The following is an 18,056-nucleotide window of genomic DNA, read 5'->3' as shown; positions in this document are numbered from 1 at the left end:
ATTAGAAAGTGTTGGGATTAACGAACATGTTTTATCTAAAAGACTTTTCATTGGCACTTGAATTAGTATTTCTCTTATTCCCTCTCATTTGAAGAAAAGACTTCTTTTAGTATAGCGTTCTGCATATTCAGCTTTTTTATTAGTGGGTATTCCACACTTATGTTATTTGAGTCTGTAGACTATAGAGTAAGTTCTGTAGACTTTTTTCTTGCTGAATTTATACACCTTTTTATTCATTCTGACTACTACTATTTAGTTCTTTCATGTCTTCTCTTCTTTCCGTTTCTCTCTTGACCTGTTTTGCTTTCTTCTCAATTCTCCTGCCTCTATTTCTCTCCCCCTCCCGCCTTCCCTTTCCCTCTTCCCCTCCTGGAAAGCCCCCTCCCTAGCTCTCTGGCGAAAGACAATTCCCTCCCCAGAGCTATCATTTTAGGTTAGTCTTGCTACTTCCTTTAGTTAGTTGAGAAAGACACAAAGGCTTGTTTTCTCTGGAAATGTTATTTTTCTTTTCTCTGAATTATGCATATTGACGCTTTAATTTCCCCAATTTGCTTTGGTTGGGTGCAGTACTTAAGTATTAATTCCCAGATCTATATAAACTTAAATTTATCTACTTGGAGCTTTAGCCTTTAAGTTCTTTTATTTTGATTTCCCAATCTTTGGTCTGTCTTCATGAAATTTTCACTCCTAATAAAATTGTTGACTTTGTTATATTCAAACTCTTGATTTTTGGTTACTCCCATTTTCTACTAATCATCTACCAAGGGAAATAAATATATCAAGTCTCTTATTTGGGGGCAGGAAAAGGCCTATAGAAGAATGTTTAACATTGAGTATAGTCCTTCCCAACTATTTTGCTAGTTTATGAGCTGAAATATCTGGGTGTAGTAATTTGAATGAGTTCTGACTGGATTGGTTGTCCAGAGACCAAATAATTGAATTACCTTCACTTTTGCTGCCTTTTCTCTCTATTAGATATAAATATATACAAGTCCTTACAACTTGCTCTTTTCATTCTTCCATTCACTCATTCAACCATTAGTTATTGATGACCTACTATGTGCTCGATCTATGTTGTTCTAAGCATTGGGAGAACACAGGAAGAAATAGGAGGAGCAAGGTCACGCCCAACATGGTACTTACATGGCTCCTGTATGTGGTTATAATTCACTTCTTATTGACCAGGAAACTAAGTGATTCTGAGTAAGCAAAACCATCATGTGAAACCTGGGGCTTAGACTATGAGCATCTTGGCAGGAGCAACTATATTTTTACTACCAGTATCCTCAGTTCCAAGCAGGGCACCTGGCACTCAGTAGGAGGGAAACAAACATTGCATGCTTCTCATGCATGGGGATGGAAATTATGGAGTAAATAGAACAAAAGAAGATTTCAAAAGGAACAGTCAATGACACAAAATCAGACAAAGTAATCAAACGTTGTTATGGAAACATTGCCACTAAGAACATAGCTACTTCAATTCACTTTTTTAGAAGATGCACCACCAGAAGATATTTAACATGTTTTTCTAGATAGGGACATCATATAGGCCCTAAGTCATCACTGAAATACATACAGGGGAAACACAATAGCATATAACATGAGGTGGAAATTCCCTAAATGGCTTTATAGGTACAAATAATATTCAAGACTGGTAATATTAAGTGGATATATTCTAATAAGTTCTTATGGGTTTGAGTCCCTGTTCTATTGTTCAATGGTGACAGTAATCAAAAGATGAAAAAATTTAAAGAAGGTAGAGAAAGTCAGATATATTGCAATGCATTTGGAACATTTGGAATATTTCAGCTACTAGTTGAAACTTAGTGTTGCCTCGTTTTTATAAAAATTGACATAAATATCATTGTCAAATAAAGATAATATGGAGAAGAAACTTTTGTATTCATCTAGAAGTGTTACCAGTTTTTCTTTAACTTTTAAAGAAAATGTTTATTTTGAGAGAGAGAGAGTGAGCACAAGTGGGGGAGGTGTAGAGAGAGAGAGGCAGAGAGAGACTCTAAGCAGGCTCCACACTGTCAGTGCAGAGCCCAGTATGAGGCCTGATACCAGGACTGTGAGGTCATGACCTGAGCCCAAACCAAGAGTCAGACACTTAACTGAGTGAGCCACCTAGGTGCCCTGAAGTGTTACCAGTTTTACATCCTTTTGAGCTATAGAACATTGTAAGAAACAAATAGAAAATAATTATTTTTAAGAATTCATACTTAGACAAGTAGTAAGAACAGCAGCCAACATTTTTTTTTTTCATTTTGTTTTGATAAAGCCCAGAAACATCTATTCTTGAGTACTGAACAATTGATTACGCTCCTCAGTTTTTGCCCGATACTAAAAACTTAGGGGGTTGGGTGTGAGGGGTAGTTCTAGGCTGGCTCCTGCATGTGAGAAGGACAGTGACAGTTCTCGTGGTCTCGTCCTGCATGATGTGCTTCAGACAGACACTCCAGGCTCCCTCACATCCATTTTTATTACTAGCAACAGGATTTCTGTTTAATAGCATGCTTAATGAGTTCTGTGTTCTGCTATGAGGAAGATGCTAACATATTTCCATCACTTGTCTAAAAATAACATCAATGTATTGTGTTTCTATCCTTACTTTGATGAAATACCTTTCAAATGTTTTAAGTGTCGTCATGGATGCGATATCTAGATACGGTGAATCTGATGTAGTTCTGTGCTTGTTAAGCTCTAAATAGATCCATAATACACCTGTATGTTGCTTTCCTTTTTTTGTTTTGGTATATAAAATCTTGCAAATGCGATGAAAATTGGGAAGGATAGTAATGTAATCTGTATAAGGGTGTACACATTGTTTGTGTCTTTGTGTATATGTGTACAACACTCAGATTGCCTGGTGTAATTTTTGCTGCTTAATGAAACAAGTACCTCCAAGACTTTAATGAGTGTTAGGACTATCAGGGTGACAATAACTCGCACTAGGCTGTAGCAGGATCCTTTAAGACCATCCCACAGGAAGCAACTTCAAGGTTAAAACTAATCCTTTTTCTTGGTACTCTTAAACAGAATCACTTGGATTATAGTTCTTTTATTCAGGAACAACTCATTTGGCAGAAAAGGAGCAAAATAATAGGAATAGGAGCCTTTACATTTCTAAATTATTAGCTGTGATTTTCCATACACAGCTTACTATACTTTGGGGAAAATCATGATGCACAGATCTCTCCCATTAGCATGAGCCCAGGGTTTCCCACTTCAAAACACAGAGTAGAGATGATTTGTTACCTTATTTCCCGCCCACCCCATCTTTGCTTTAGTTACAATGGTATGGCAGAGGGATTCCTACTTAAGAACTGAAAAAGTGCATGTGAACCAGTAAACTCATTCTATCCAAAACGTTTAGTTTTTCCTTCTCCTTTAGAATGCAGTAAGTTAAATACCTGCATCCTGGGTAAGACGACGTTAGAGCAGGATGCATGTACATGGGTTTGATCTTGGGAAAAGCCCTATGAATCTTTTTTTTTTTTTAGGTCATAGAATTAACGTGGGGTGGGCAAGATGCAATTTTGAAAAGTCAGGTTGAATTAACTTAGAAAAAGTGCAATTTGATATTTATTTATTTATTTATTTATTTATTTATTTATTTAGGGAACATGTAGGGGAGGGGCATAGAGAGAGAATCCCAAGCAGGCTCTGTGCTGTTAGCGCAGAGCCTGACATGGGGCTCAAACTCACGAACCATGAGATCATTACCTGAGCCGAAATCAAGAGTTGGATGCTGAACTGACTGAGCCACCCAGGCACCCCAAAACCACAATTTGTTTTTTTCTCTCTATCCGTAAACTATGTGGATTTTTACGGATATACCTAGAAAGGAGAAGTCTTTACATTTGCAACAAAAGAAGACTCACTAGTGTTCATTATATAATTTCATCCCACTTGCTTTCTGAGTCAATTGGACAGATTTTGAATTTATAGTTTGTATTTAACATCGGTATTGTCAACAAAAATTAGAATTCTTCTATAAAGATCAAAACAATACAAAAATGAAAATAATGACAAAACAGAAAGGCACTGGCATAAAGTAAAATAACTTTTAAAGACAGGTATTTTGCCACCATGCCAAAAAATAGAAATGAGAGTAAAGCTTTACGGGAAAGAATTAACTTGGCAAAGCTTGTTTATCTGGTTCCAATATTTCAAAACACAGCTAATCTTCTATCTTAATTTTTAGTTTCCTGGTTAGTTTTATGGTGGATGCCCGAGGTGGTGCGATGAGAGGGTGCAGACACAATGGGCTCCGTATCATTATTCCACCTCGGAAATGTACTGCCCCAACTCGAGTCACCTGCCGTCTTGTCAAACGTCATAGACTGGCGACAATGCCTCCAATGGTGGAAGGAGAAGGCCTGGCCAGTCGTCTGATCGAAGTCGGACCTTCTGGTGCTCAGTTCCTTGGGTAAGGGTTTCTGATAAACCTCCCACTTAGTCACGGATGAGCTTGTGTCCTCTACATGAAATCACTAGGATGGAATGGAAAAAGGTACGTCAAAACGTCGTGAAAGAAGATTGGCCCATGACATTTTTTTTTTTAAATTAGAAGTAGCACCTCCATGCTTGACTCCAATTATATGCCTCTTATTTTAAGGCATTAATGAGTTCAACATTCAGGTGAATTATTATCCTTTCTCTTTGTATATTACCATAGCCGCTAGACTCCCAATGTGAATTATCATGTTTTAGCCATTGGTAGGTTTTTGTTTTTTTTTCATCTGAGACTCACCTCGTCAAATCATAACGAAAAATACTACTCTATTCCAAACACAAATTTAAACTCTTGTGTAGTAATGAAATGGAACGATTATCTTTGGAAATCAGTGTTGTCTTTATATAAGAATATCCAAAATTTTACTCTATGTGATTTGTCTTTTCTGTCATCAAAATTGCTACCTTGAGTCTTAAAATTACACTGGGAGTCTCTTTAGTTGTAGTTTTCCCTAAGATGACAAAATCAAGACTAACTTCTGCCGTGCTCATTTTAGCAGTTTTGAGCAGAAGTGAGCATTTCTTCTTTCTTCTGTTTGTACAACTGCTGTTATATTAAAGTGGTATTACAATATGCCAAAAGATGAGTAGCTGCCCCTGAAAACTGACAAAAGGATGAAGTTTTGGAGGGGGACAAGTTTCAAAATATTTTGAAACAAATCAATTTTATTTAAGTCTTGTCACGTCAAGTCGTTGTTGTCAAAAATTGAGACAAAATCCTATTAATCACAAACTCTTTGCTTTGCCACTGTCATTTTGGGGAGAAGGTTTGCTTTAGAACTCAAGGAACGTTCTAAAGTTTTGTAATTTGGAGCAGACTATTAATGAGTTGCTGCAAATTATGTTCACACCTGAAAAGGGGTGTCTGTATTTCCCAATTATAGAAACCACCTCCCATGTCCTCCTAAATGACCAGAGATTTAGAAGGAGCCTGTGAAGTTCTGGGTTGCATCAGAAAATGCCAGTATGGTTGGAATAATTCCCCAGTGAGCCCTTTCATATTCTGTGCCAGGCCCTCTTCCCTCCCTCATGCTCAGGTAGTTTTAGGCTTTTTAATAAATTTCACATCTGTTGAGGAATATCCATGAAAACATCTGGCCTCTATCCCGAAGTCAGAGTTTTTATTATATTCCCAACAGCTTTGTCTTTCCTGTGGAGCATATATTTTTTTTTTTTGTCATTGTTTATTTTTTGGCTCATGCCCTGGCAGTGAACCTAAACAGGGTCAGATCAAACACCCAAGTGTCTCCTTCCACGTGCCTCCATTGTACACTCTGGGTCTCAGTTCCTTGCTCTTTGTGACCAATGGAGGGGGCAGAACCAAACGCAGTGTGAAACCAAACTTCACCCTGTTGATCAGCTGGTGACGCTGGGGTTCTGTGGAAAACAATACCTGAAGCTTACTTATGTTCTTTCTTTCACTGCTGCTTTGGATGTACTCAGTAAACTTCACCTGCCAACGGCCCCTCCCCCACTTAATGAGGGAGAAAGTTTGGTCAGCCGCATCCTTCAGCTGGGGCCTCCTGGAACCAAATTCCTTGGGTAGGAGTGACTTAAAACAAATTGATGGCTGCTGGCCCCCATTCTTCTCCTTCTTCTGCAATATGATTTCTCTTTTTGTCATTGTGCCCATGACATGTCCCTCCCTATGATTTAAATTCTGTATAACCTATCTTTAGTGGACCATTTCTGACCCTTGTGGTATGTGACTTTTATTTTTGAGTGACGTTTTTATATCTTTTCCCTTAAAGTGCTGTGACCTTCATTTTCGTTTAAAGCATGAGATCTGCCTAGTTGTACTATGTGCTAGTTACGATGTTGTTATGATGAATTTGAAGTCTGTATCAAAGCAACCTGGACTGAAAAATCAAAAGCCTCTATAATTTTTGAGAGTGAATGCGACCTGAAAACATCAGGGCAGTGCATGTTCTGGATCCTGAATATAATAGGCATGGGACACAATTGGGCTATCTACTGAGGCACTCAGTTAGGACCACACTGTGTACACATGCCTATTGTTCCCTTGAATGAAAAAGATATTTAAATAAGCAAAAAACATGAGTGCATGTCTCTTTAGTTCCCAAGTAGTTAACTTTTGTGACATCTTTTCATTTACAACACGTCAAATTATGCAACATATGAGCCATTTTCCTTCTTAAACCATTTTGTCATTTGCACCTTGTAGAAACTGTTTTAGGAGATTGGCACACCTCATGGATATGCATGCACGTTTCTTTTGGTTAAATGCGTTATACTTACATTTATCAAAGGAGAAGTTCCAGAATGCCACATGCACTCACAGGGAAACATTATTTGGCTTAAGGTAGCAGCATGCCCCTAAGGATTGGTGCCCCCGAGGTAGAGTGCTACTGTGTGACCATCTGCTAGCCAATGGGCTCCGGAGGAAAGCCTACTATGCCCCTGTCCCAAGAAAGAGAACAATTCCAGGTCACTTTGCAACAGACAGAGTCAAGGTGCTTGTCTTAATGTTGGCCAGCTCTTGTCTACACTGAATGTTCTGCCTTACTGTGTCAGGCCTGTGATCGTGGAGATTCCTCATTTTGCTGCCCTTCGAGGAAAGGAGAGGGAACTGGTGGTCCTGCGCAGTGAGAATGGGGACAGCTGGAAAGAGCATTACTGCGAATACACTGAAGACGAATTGAATGAAATCCTTAATGGCATGGATGAAGGTACTTCATATTGAGGGTTTTAAAAGAATTCTAAAGTGGAAGCATTCAAATGATATATTTCTTTCTTAGGACCTAGGGATGTGGGCGCGGGGACGGGAGGTGGGTTTAGGTATAGGTGTTCCTTGTGTTATTTTACCACAGCAGGTATTCGGTACATTCCGGGGTTGGAATGCATAATGAATTTGCCTACTCTTACCTCTGTTATATTCAGGAAAACAAATCCTTTCAGTAGGAAATATCTCATTTAAGAAGGAGATATAGCATATCTCCATCCTTATTCAAACCTAAAACATGAGATGGAATAGATGTTGTTTCATTACAGAATGAACTGATACTGGATAATAAATCCATGACTTTTTGAAATGCCTAACAAGACAATTTAGATATAGTTAAGACACTGATAAAAGTGCTAAGCTTTTTTGTTGGAAAACTTACATAAACCCAAAACCAGTGCATTATAGGATAATATGATTTCTTTTGAATTTTCTATTATTAAGGAGGAAAATTAAGTTCACTTAAACTTCCACATGTAATTCAAACAGGGAGTTAGCCAGGGTAGAATCTCATATATACACCTATACATATAGTTAAGGAATTTATTTTTTCATTAGGGCTTTGAGCTCTGTAAATCCCAAATCTCGCTTGGGCCATTTTGCCACAGGTTGAAATAGTTCCGTGTTACCGGAGGTAATGGATTAATTCTCTGGCATCCTTAGTTTGCACAAATACAGAGTGCCAGTTCTAATCCAGGAGATGTGTTCCGCTTTAAGTAACCACACAAATAGGGCAAATTCTTTGCCCAAGTGCCAAGAGCATACCAAATTTTGTACAGAACTGGACAGGCAGCTGTAGAGCTATTTGTAATGTGTAGCTTTGGGTATGGCTCACGGATAGGAGGCGTAGCCTGACAGCAGCTACTTTAATATTTCTTTTTGCATCCTGCTGAGGTAGACTAAGAAAAGGGCCCAGCCTTACCCTATCTAAGAAGTAGATGGAAAAAGAAACAATGTCCTCTACATGCATAGGTTAGTATCTTCCAAGCAAGGCAAAAAGATCAGGATTTTTACTGATAAAGCTTGTTCCATGCAATATTTAGCTGTTTTCTGCTCCTTGGAAACATTTGTTTTGCCTGCATTTAGGTTTAGGATGTTTTCTTCGGAGATATTTACCTGTCATTAACACTGCCATGAGCATCGGCATCTTGTACTTGTATTATACTCTACATGTGTATGAAGCTTGTTTTAAAACAAAGAATGGGATTTTTGTATTTTTTGTTCTCTGTGCTTGGAAATGCATTCTTTTGTAAGTATATGCTAGTGTTTGCCAGTGTATCAGTTTCTGATGCCATGATTAGATCCTGGGACTTCTGGCTTTTGCTATCTAGTTATATTCAATAGTCAAGAAAAACATAATTGCTGTTCCTGCCTCTATAGTAGATTGCAAATGATTTCTAAAAATAAACAAGTTTCCGTTATCTCTGAAAATTCAGTGATTCCCTTAATGCAAATTTTCAGCATTTTAAACCAGTCTGGGTTTGGTGTTGCCCTACATAGCTATACTAATGCAATTTAAAAAGAGCCCATTATCCTGTCTTCCTAATACTAGATGATATGTTTGGTAAGTTAATGGTTTCAGGAGAATATTGAAACCCTGAATTTCTAATCTCTGATTTTTTTTTTTGTATCTGACTATTTCAGAGACAACCATGTCACTAGAATAAACACGCGAACACAAACCTTACCCTTACAAGACAGATTTTATTCCCTCACTATTGCCTTGAGAACTGAAAGGGCCATCTTCCTTCTTAAAACCACAATAACTGGTATTTGAGCTAACTTTCAAATTTGCAAAGAAAAGGAGTCCACAAACAATTTCCTCTCTTTCACGTGAACCAAGAATAGAACAGGTTCATTTCCAGTTCAGGTTTGCCCTCAAAACCCCTCATTTACAAAGGCAGTGCTGCAATACTGTATCTGGAGCTGGATGCTCTCCTTTCCCAGGGCCCTGCAAAGACCTAGTTTCCACAGAGAAATAAAACGTGCAGACTAAATGCCAATAGGTCTTGAGAGACTGCATTTTTTTTTTTTTCTAGTGTTAGGATAGGTAGTCTTGCTTTTTAAATTTTCCTATTATTTAAAACAAGGCATCTTGCTGCCATACTGGTTTACTGTGAACTGTGCCAAGGAGTTTGCTAGAATGTTTTTGGATGGAAATCCTTGCTCTATGAAGATGGGTCATTTCTTGTCTCAGTGCTGGATAGCCCGGAAGACCTAGAAAAGAAACGGATCTGTCGCATCATCACCCGTGACTTCCCGCAGTACTTTGCAGTGGTGTCTCGGATCAAACAGGACAGCAACCTGATTGGCCCCGAGGGGGGCGTGCTGAGCAGCACAGTGGTGCCCCAGGTGCAGGCCGTCTTCCCAGAGGGGGCGCTAACGAAGAGGATCCGTGTAGGCCTACAGGTAGGCCCATGTTGGATACACATTAACCTAACGTGGATTTTTATTGTAGTGATTGGAAATCAGCTTTTCAAATGGGAAATGCAGTAAAACCTTGGATTGCCAGTAACTCGATGAGCAAACCCTTCTAATAAATTTTAACTTGATAAACTCTCAGTGTCTTGTAATACAAGGAGTACGTGACACTGAATGTCACATGATCAAAACTGAGCCAATGGTTCTTGAAATTCACTTCAATATACGAGTGCTTTGGATTACAAGCATGTTTCTGGACTGAATTATGCTCACAAACCAAGGTTTGACTGTAAGTGGGTAACAAGTCAAATTATTCCCAGGTGAGCAAAAGCTGCCATTAGAGATTGTAGGTCTCATGAAGTTTTATATAAGTGCTTAGTACTAAACTTAACAATTATCATGTTTGAAGTGACCAAACTGATTTATGGCTAAAAAGCGATACATGGAGAAACTTATGTCAAAGAAATTTGACATATATATAATGATATATCATTTATTTTAATTTTTTTTTTCTTTGAAAAGGCTCAACCTATGCACAGTGAGCTGGTTAAGAAGATTCTAGGCAACAAAGCTACCTTCAGCCCTATAGTCACTTTGGAACCTAGAAGAAGAAAATTCCACAAGCCAATTACCATGACCATTCCTGTCCCCAAAGCTTCAAGTGATGTCATGTTGAATGGTTTTGGAGGAGATGCACCAACCTTAAGATTACTATGCAGCATAACAGGTAAGTCACTTGTGACTATGCTAGTAGAAGGTTCCAAAAGAAGTAATGTAGATCATTGTAAATACTCAGTACCTTTGCCATAAGATACCTGTGAGGTTATATGCATTAATTCAGGAAAAGCATTCTAATTAGGGACGTGAAAGGCTAAAGGCTATTTATTACATTTATATACAGCTCGTATGCCAAACTATTGGACACTTTATATGCATTGTCATTTTAACCTTCACAGTGGCCCCATAAGGAAATGTTAAACCCATTTACGCAAAAGGAAGCCAAAGCTGAGTGAAGTTCCATAACTTGCCTGAGATCATACCATACATATTTGGCAGAGTTGAAATTCAAACCCAAATTTATATACCTCTACTCCCAAGCTTTAAGCCTTCATCGAAGACCTCATCTTATATCTACTGAAAAACAAACACTTGAATAACTACACCCAGTAGTTCAAACTTCTGTCTAGGAACTGATATGTCTTTATCATTAATCTATTAAACTAACTTTGGAAAAACGAAGTACAGGTTTTTAATCATTAACTGAATTTTGGCCTTTTCAATTGGAAGTTGTAGTAGCTTTCAGATGACTACCACACTCCAGAAAGACATTCCCAGAATATTGGTTTTCTCTGCTCAAAATACCACCACCACTGGGTAAGAGAAAAAAACCCACACAAATAATCTGTGTTAAGACTACATAATTTGACTGATTTCCCTATTTAGCAATAAACACATGGTATTGGCATTCAGTAAATATTTATACTGTTGTCAGTAGGAATAACAACCATCCCTGGTTGTTTAGGTATCGTTAGAATTTTTTTTTTTTCATTTCTCCTCCATATTGAAAGGAATGTTTACTCTTATTTTGTTCTCTTAATTCCCCTTCTAATTAGTGTTCTTCCTCCACTTACGACAGCAAACCATTGAGACTTTACCCCATAAGTTTAATAATATGACAGAATCTTAAGATACACAGACTATAATGAGAAGGAAATCATGCTTCACGTGTGACTACTTTCCCAATTATCCATTTCTAGTCGTCACCCAGCATTCCTGGGTGTCAGTCTGATACTTTTTGTTCCATGGGTATACAGTTAGTCTCTCTATAATGTGCAACATTCATGGCATGGAAGCAAAAGTAGTAAGACCGAAAAGTGTCTGTGGCACACCCTGACCTTGTAGAAGATCCAGTGAAGATACCACGTGGGCCTAGGTGCCACCTAATCTAGTTATTCAGATGGGTTTATGCTAAACACTTTCTTTTTTTTTTTTTTAATTTTTTTTAACGTTTATTTATTTTTGAGACAGAGAGAGACAGAGCATGAACGGGGGAGGGGCAGAGGGAGGGAGACACAGAATCCGAAGCAGGCTCCAGGCTCTGAGCCATCAGCCCAGAGCCCAACGCGGGGCTCGAACTCACAGACTGTGAGATCGTGATCTGAGTTGAAGTCGGACGCTTAACCGACTGAGCCACCCAGGCGCCCCTAAACACTTTCTTAAATTGATTTGTTAATTAAAAAATATGTGAAAGTGTTTAGATTTTTGTGTTTTGCTCTGTTATGTGCTTCTGCTAAGAATTAATATTTTAGAGGCCTACTAGATTAAGGTTCCATGAACTTTCTATGATAACTCATTTCCTTCTTTAAGAAAGTTTAGAGTCACAATTTTTCTTCATCTCAAACATACATTCCTCTTGCAGTGCTTTAAGACTCTTTCATCCTTATCTATGCCAACTTAATTTTCCAGTAGAATGAAAGTTCACCTCAGCCTCCATGGTGATTTTTCTATGTATAGAGGTCATTTCTTTAGCATTCATTCATGTGTTCACCCACCTTTCAGTATTTATTGAGCTCTTAATATCTTCCAAGCTTTTTTTTTTTTACCAGCCTTTAACTAAAAATTGAGAAGAAATTTTATTTCTTTTTTTAAAAGTTTATTTATTTTTGAGAGAGAGAGAGAGAGAGAGGGAGAGAAAGTAGGGGAAGAATGCAGAGAGATTGAGAATCCAAAGCAGGGCTCAAACTCACAAACTGTGAGATCATGACCTGAGCTGAAATCAAGAGTTGGATGTTTAAGCAACTGAGCCACCCAGGTACCCCAAGTAATTTTATTTCTTAAAATATGAATAAAATATGATAGTTAAAATAAAAAATATGGGGGTGCCTGGGTGGCTCAGTCGGTTAAGCAGCCGACTTCAGATCAGGTCATGCCCCGCGTCGGGCTCTGTGCTGACAGCTCAGAGCCTGGAGCCTGCTTCAGATTCTGTGTCTCCCTCTCTCTCTGCCCCTCTCCTACTCATGCTCTGTCTCTCTCTGTCTCAAAAATAAATAAAACATTAAAATAAAATAAAATAAAATAAAATAAAATAAAATAAATACAATACAATCAATACAATACAATACAATACAATACAATACAATACAATACAATAAATGAAGTCCAGGAGAATACTTGGATTTTTTATTATCTTAACAAAGTATTCAGCTCCTTGGTTGATCAAAGTATCTTTTCACATCATCAAATGCTACAATTTAAAATATATTCAAAGCCTAGCAATTACAATAAAAGCTTCAGAGTGTTAGATCTTAACTATAGAGAATAAACTGAGGGTTGATGGAGGGAGGTGGGCAGGGGATAGGCTATGGATATTAAGGACATACCTGTTGTGCTAAGTAAGCACTGGGAGTTATATGTAAGTGATAAATCACTAAATTCTACTTCTGAAACTAATATTATACTACATGCTAGCTAGAATTTAAATAAAAACTTGAAACATTAAAACAAAAAGAATGTCAGAGCATAGAATACTTGGTAAGTAATTTGAGGCATTTATTCAAATAACTTCCCTTAAGTTTCTCGAAAGGTGGTGTCTGCTATTTTTTCTTCAGTGTGTCATTTTTTAGCATGTGGTTTTTAGACATGTTTCCAACATGTCATTTTGAGGGGTGGGTGGGACTAAGAGGTGAACACAGCCAGAACCACAGTGACTTTATTTTACAATTCAAAGTCTGGAGTTTTGCCCACATTTTTTTAAAAACAATCCTATTATTTCAGGTGGAACCACCCCTGCACAATGGGAAGATATCACAGGAACTACGCCATTAACATTTGTCAATGAATGTGTTTCCTTTACAACCAATGTGTCTGCCAGGTATGGTTATGCAGCCCAGAAAAGCCCACTATGATATTGCCCCTCCCCATTGTCTTTTGTTTTATTTAGTTTCTTACATCCTTTAAAAGTACATCTTTTTGGTTTGCTTTTAAAGATCATCTGCATGTTCAGATTTTAAACTAGACCTGCCAGCAAATATCATAGTGATGATACAATAACAAAGGACAACCAATCAAATTAAAATCTAAGAAAAATAAGCGATTATCGGCTTTGACTGTATGACCTTGACTTTGGTTTTAGCAGCCACCACTGATTTTTCCAGTCCTAAAGGTCTTAGGAAAGATAAATTTCCTGCTGTCAAAAAATAGCCTGAACTACTTTTTCCAACAGAGTAATAAAAACACAAAGCCGGCCATGGCTGGCTTAAGTGGTTTAGAGGTTTCAGTGACCCTTATGCCTTCTAACACATTTACCCATTACCCATGTCTTATCCATTTACATATCACACATCTTTTAAAAGCTGAAGCTATCTAATTTTATGTCATGCACACAAGAGTCACTTTATTTAGTTCCCATTTGCATTGGGATCAGTGGATTGCTAAGCATTTTCCCATTTAATTTGACAACTACAACAACTGTGTGACTTAAATAGAACAAGAGGTATTGTGTCCATTTTACTGATGAGAAAACTAAAGTTGAGAGTGGTTAAAACTTAAATTTCTATTTAGTGGGGAAACGAAAAAATAGAAATTCATGAATAGCTCAGTAACAGTGCACAGCAATACCTGGGTTTGATGGCCCATGTTTATAGTCTCAGCCACTCAGGTTCAGCTACTGAGTCTCGAGCTCTCTGTCAGTATGCTCTGCCACTCAGGCATCTACACTCTAATGCAAGACAATGGCAAGTTTTGAATGAGAGGTCCACCAGAGTTACTAAAGAATTCAGCAGAGGGTGTTTGCGTTGGGATGTAGAGGATGTCCAAGAAGAGGTAACTCATGAGACATGTAGGAACCCAATAAGCAGATTGGGAAAGTGGAAAAGAGAGTAACATGAGCTAAGATGCCAAGATAGAATGCAAAAGCATCCTGGGGGGTTGCGACAATGATCCAGGTAATCTATAATTCAGAAGTAATGCTAGATTGTGCATTGTTTATAGAAGGCCTTGTGGGATAGACTAAGCAGTTGGTATTGTAAGTGTATTTAATGGTTACACTTAAGTATGGTTACACAACTCAGGAATGTTGAAAGATTATGGGAAATGGGCCAAGAGGAGGAGGTGATCATTGTTGAGGAAACGTTTCAGAGCAAGAGGATGTGGAACAACCTTTGAAAGTGTATACATAGCAGATTGGGAAAATGTCCATCAATGACCTCTTTTTCAGTGAAGTTGTCTTTCTTAGGGCCTCAGATGAGGGGCGGGGGGGCTCAAGCTTTGCTAAAAGCTTAGCAAAGTTAGTATACTGAATAAAATGATATCCGAGGAGAAAGTTGCCAGGCAATGTCACAGACTTAGTTGGGGTTAGAACTCATAAATTGGTGACAAGCAAATAATTTCTTCTATGAATTATATTCAATATTTAGAAGTTCTGGAGCAAAAGCAAATTGTTTAAAATGGTTTTACCAACCTTGGTGTCTGGAGAGGTTACTGGAAAAGAATGATGAACAAAAGCTGTGTAGATATTATTGAAAAGAGTTTCAGGAAACGAAACAAAGAATAGGAAAGGGAATCAAGGAAATATAAATTCTTATTCAGTGCGATACTTGTCATAATGTCCGATACTGAATTCACATGCTAGAAGATTCTAAAGTGCTGAGATAGAGTTGAGAAGATTGAATACTCAGAAGAGTCTCTATGGAAGAAAATCACAAATACTGTATTTGATAGCTGATTTTAAACACCTAATCTTTCTCTCTTCTCCTGAACTCCCTTGCTCCTTCCCATCTTTCTACCTTTCCTTTCACTTTCTTTCTTTCCTTTTAGTTTCTCTTATCATCTCCCTCTTCACTGCCTTCTTTTTCCAAGAAACATTTAGTGACTGTTTTGATCACAGTGAAGGGATTGTTGTTGTTGCTGTTGTTGTTTTTCAACTGCTGTACTTTAAATTTCAAATACCTTATTTCCTTTTGTAGGTTCTGGCTGATAGATTGTCGGCAAATCCAGGAATCTGTTACCTTTGCATCACAAGTGTATAGAGAAATTATCTGTGTACCATATATGGCCAAATTTGTCGTGTTTGCCAAGTCACATGACCCCATTGAAGCCAGGTTGAGATGTTTCTGCATGACTGATGATAAGGTGGATAAGACCCTTGAACAACAAGAAAATTTTGCTGAGGTGGCCAGAAGCAGGGATGTAGAGGTACTGTATTTACCAAAATAATTTGTATTGACATGGTGTTTATACCCTTACTAATATATTATATTTAAAATAGTATTTAATAAATAGAGCTATAAAAAAAAAGACCAATCCACATTTTGATCAGTTAGAAGGTCAAGGTCCAAAATCAGCCATTCTTAACCTGTTTGGGTATAGGGACAGTCTCAGTGTGTATGAGTAGATAAAAGGACTCTGTTGAAGATTATTTTGGGAAAAATTATGAGTTATTTGTAAAGTATATAACTGACTGTAATAGTTTAGATATCTTTATCTTTCCTTGTTTCCTATTATTGTTTAATAGTAAAGAAAGCAGTTGGGAAGTATATCCTTTGTGTAAATGTGAAAGTACCATATCCAGGACTTTTCTACATTACTTTTTCTTATTTTGGATTTTTTTTTTTTTTTTTTTTACCAGTGGGCCTTTGGATTTTAAAGTCAAGTAACCTGATTCATTATGATGTCAAAAATTACCCAGTCAGAAATTTAAATGTGGGACTTAAAGAGATATTGGTTTTGGAGGGGTAACATGAAACTATTAGAAACGAAAACATTAAAACTGCCACCATGCATTTGAAGATTCCTGTAATTCCTATACCAGTAAGAAGAGGAAGGGGGTACTAACACATGCTTTGTCACCGATAAGACAAAAATGTCAGTCAGCAATTTAAAGATTATATATGTGTATTTTAAGAATTTTCATGGTCCAAGTAGCATCACCACTTTTTTTATGTAAATAACACGTGGTAATTATAGCTATTATACTCTATGTTATTTTTCTCTGTTTTCATCAGGTACTAGAAGGAAAACCAATCTATGTTGATTGTTTTGGCAACCTGGTGCCGTTAACCAAGAGTGGCCAACATCATATATTCAGTTTTTTTGCCTTTAAAGAAAACCGACTTCCTCTCTTTGTCAAGGTAATATATACATGAAATTTTGTAATGCCTTTTATTTAAGATCAAGTAAGGATTTGATTTCCTTTAGGAGGAGATAATATTTGCTTTTCAATGATTTCCAGTAATTTTTTTAAACCATATCTATGAAACTTTAAAGTCCTCTAAAACCACTTTTATTTTTGAGGTTCAAATTCATAAGGCTGAGAATTAGGACAGATAGCCAATTCGTTATTTAGAAAAACTCGCCATTTTTCCCAAATTTTGAAAGAAGTCTCTTTCTTCTTTTTTACTATATTTCTTTTAAATATTTATGCTTAATTTTTAAAGATTCATGAATATCATTAATGTGGAGACCAAAAGAGTTCTAAGTGACAATATTTTGTAATAGAAGCTCTCAAAGGACCCAGGGTCTCACTTAATCTAGTAAGAAATTATCCCAGATAGAGCTGTGAATTGGATATATTTTCAAAAATTCATCCAGCAAACATTTATGGAGACACTTCAGTACACCACGAATCTGTTGTCCCTGTTTAAGAATGTTAATCCAAGTTAGGAATTTGGCCTTAATGGACACACATTTCATTCTAGAGTCCAATTATAAACAGGGACAAAAATGTGTGATGGAGAGATTCATGAAATTAAAAGGAAGTAATAATTCTGTTATCTATTTCTCCAGTCACTCATTTTTTTCTTATTTCTCAGTGTATTTCACTGTTCTAGAAGTCCTAATAATGTTCAATCCTCACAAGATAGAAGCTGGTCTCCATCAGTTTTTTGTTACACTGACTTTAGACTACTAATTCCAAACAGTTTGTCAGCAGTGACTTATTTTAATCCCTTATTATTTTCCAAGTATATGTCAGTACACCTCTTTTAACTTTTTAAAAAATCTATTAAGCTTTCCCCAAATCTCCTCTGAGTCTTTTGTTGTGCCATTTCTGGTTTGATTGTTTTGCCTGCTTAAAGATGAGTTCTGTAGATCATCACGTTAAGCTATAACTGCCGAGTGGTAATGGATCCATTTAACACAAATGGGTGTATAACTAAGCTAATACTTGGTATTGTTGATGTGCAAAAGTCATTCTATAAATAACCAAATACAGAAATCAGCAAAGGACTTAGACATTTCTCCAAAGAAGTTATATGGATGGCCAATAAGCATATGAAAAGATGCTCAACAGCTTAACGAAATTCAAATTGAAACCACAATGAGATACCACTTTGTACCCATTAGGTTTGCCATTGTTAAAAAATGAAATAACTAA

The 18,056-nt window shown here is 37.2% G+C and overlaps 1 protein-coding gene across 50 annotated transcripts in view; it reads left to right on the top strand.

Moving 5' to 3' along the window:
- The window catches only part of ANK2 (ankyrin 2), a 682,786-nt gene that overhangs the window by 627,434 nt on the left and 37,296 nt on the right, over window positions 1-18,056 (top strand). For 38 of the 50 annotated variants that reach the window (XM_045469598.1, XM_045469646.1, XM_045469626.1 and 35 more), the window contains 8 exons: window positions 4,211-4,435; window positions 5,965-6,063; window positions 7,057-7,211; window positions 9,462-9,673; window positions 10,208-10,412; window positions 13,460-13,556; window positions 15,649-15,877; window positions 16,687-16,812. In XM_045469598.1, the coding sequence (XP_045325554.1) occupies window positions 4,211-4,435; window positions 5,965-6,063; window positions 7,057-7,211; window positions 9,462-9,673; window positions 10,208-10,412; window positions 13,460-13,556; window positions 15,649-15,877; window positions 16,687-16,812 (1,348 nt within the window). The remainder of the gene's footprint in view (window positions 1-4,210; window positions 4,436-5,964; window positions 6,064-7,056; window positions 7,212-9,461; window positions 9,674-10,207; window positions 10,413-13,459; window positions 13,557-15,648; window positions 15,878-16,686; window positions 16,813-18,056) is intronic. The other 12 variants (XM_045469715.1, XM_045469929.1, XM_045469893.1 and 9 more) reach the window with 1 other exon arrangement.

Source organism: Leopardus geoffroyi, chromosome B1 (genome assembly GCF_018350155.1).
Source record: "Leopardus geoffroyi isolate Oge1 chromosome B1, O.geoffroyi_Oge1_pat1.0, whole genome shotgun sequence".
NCBI classification, from domain to species: Eukaryota; Metazoa; Chordata; class Mammalia; order Carnivora; family Felidae; genus Leopardus; species Leopardus geoffroyi.
Note: the sequence above shows the minus strand (reverse complement) of the source record. Positions and strands in the feature narration are given on the sequence as shown.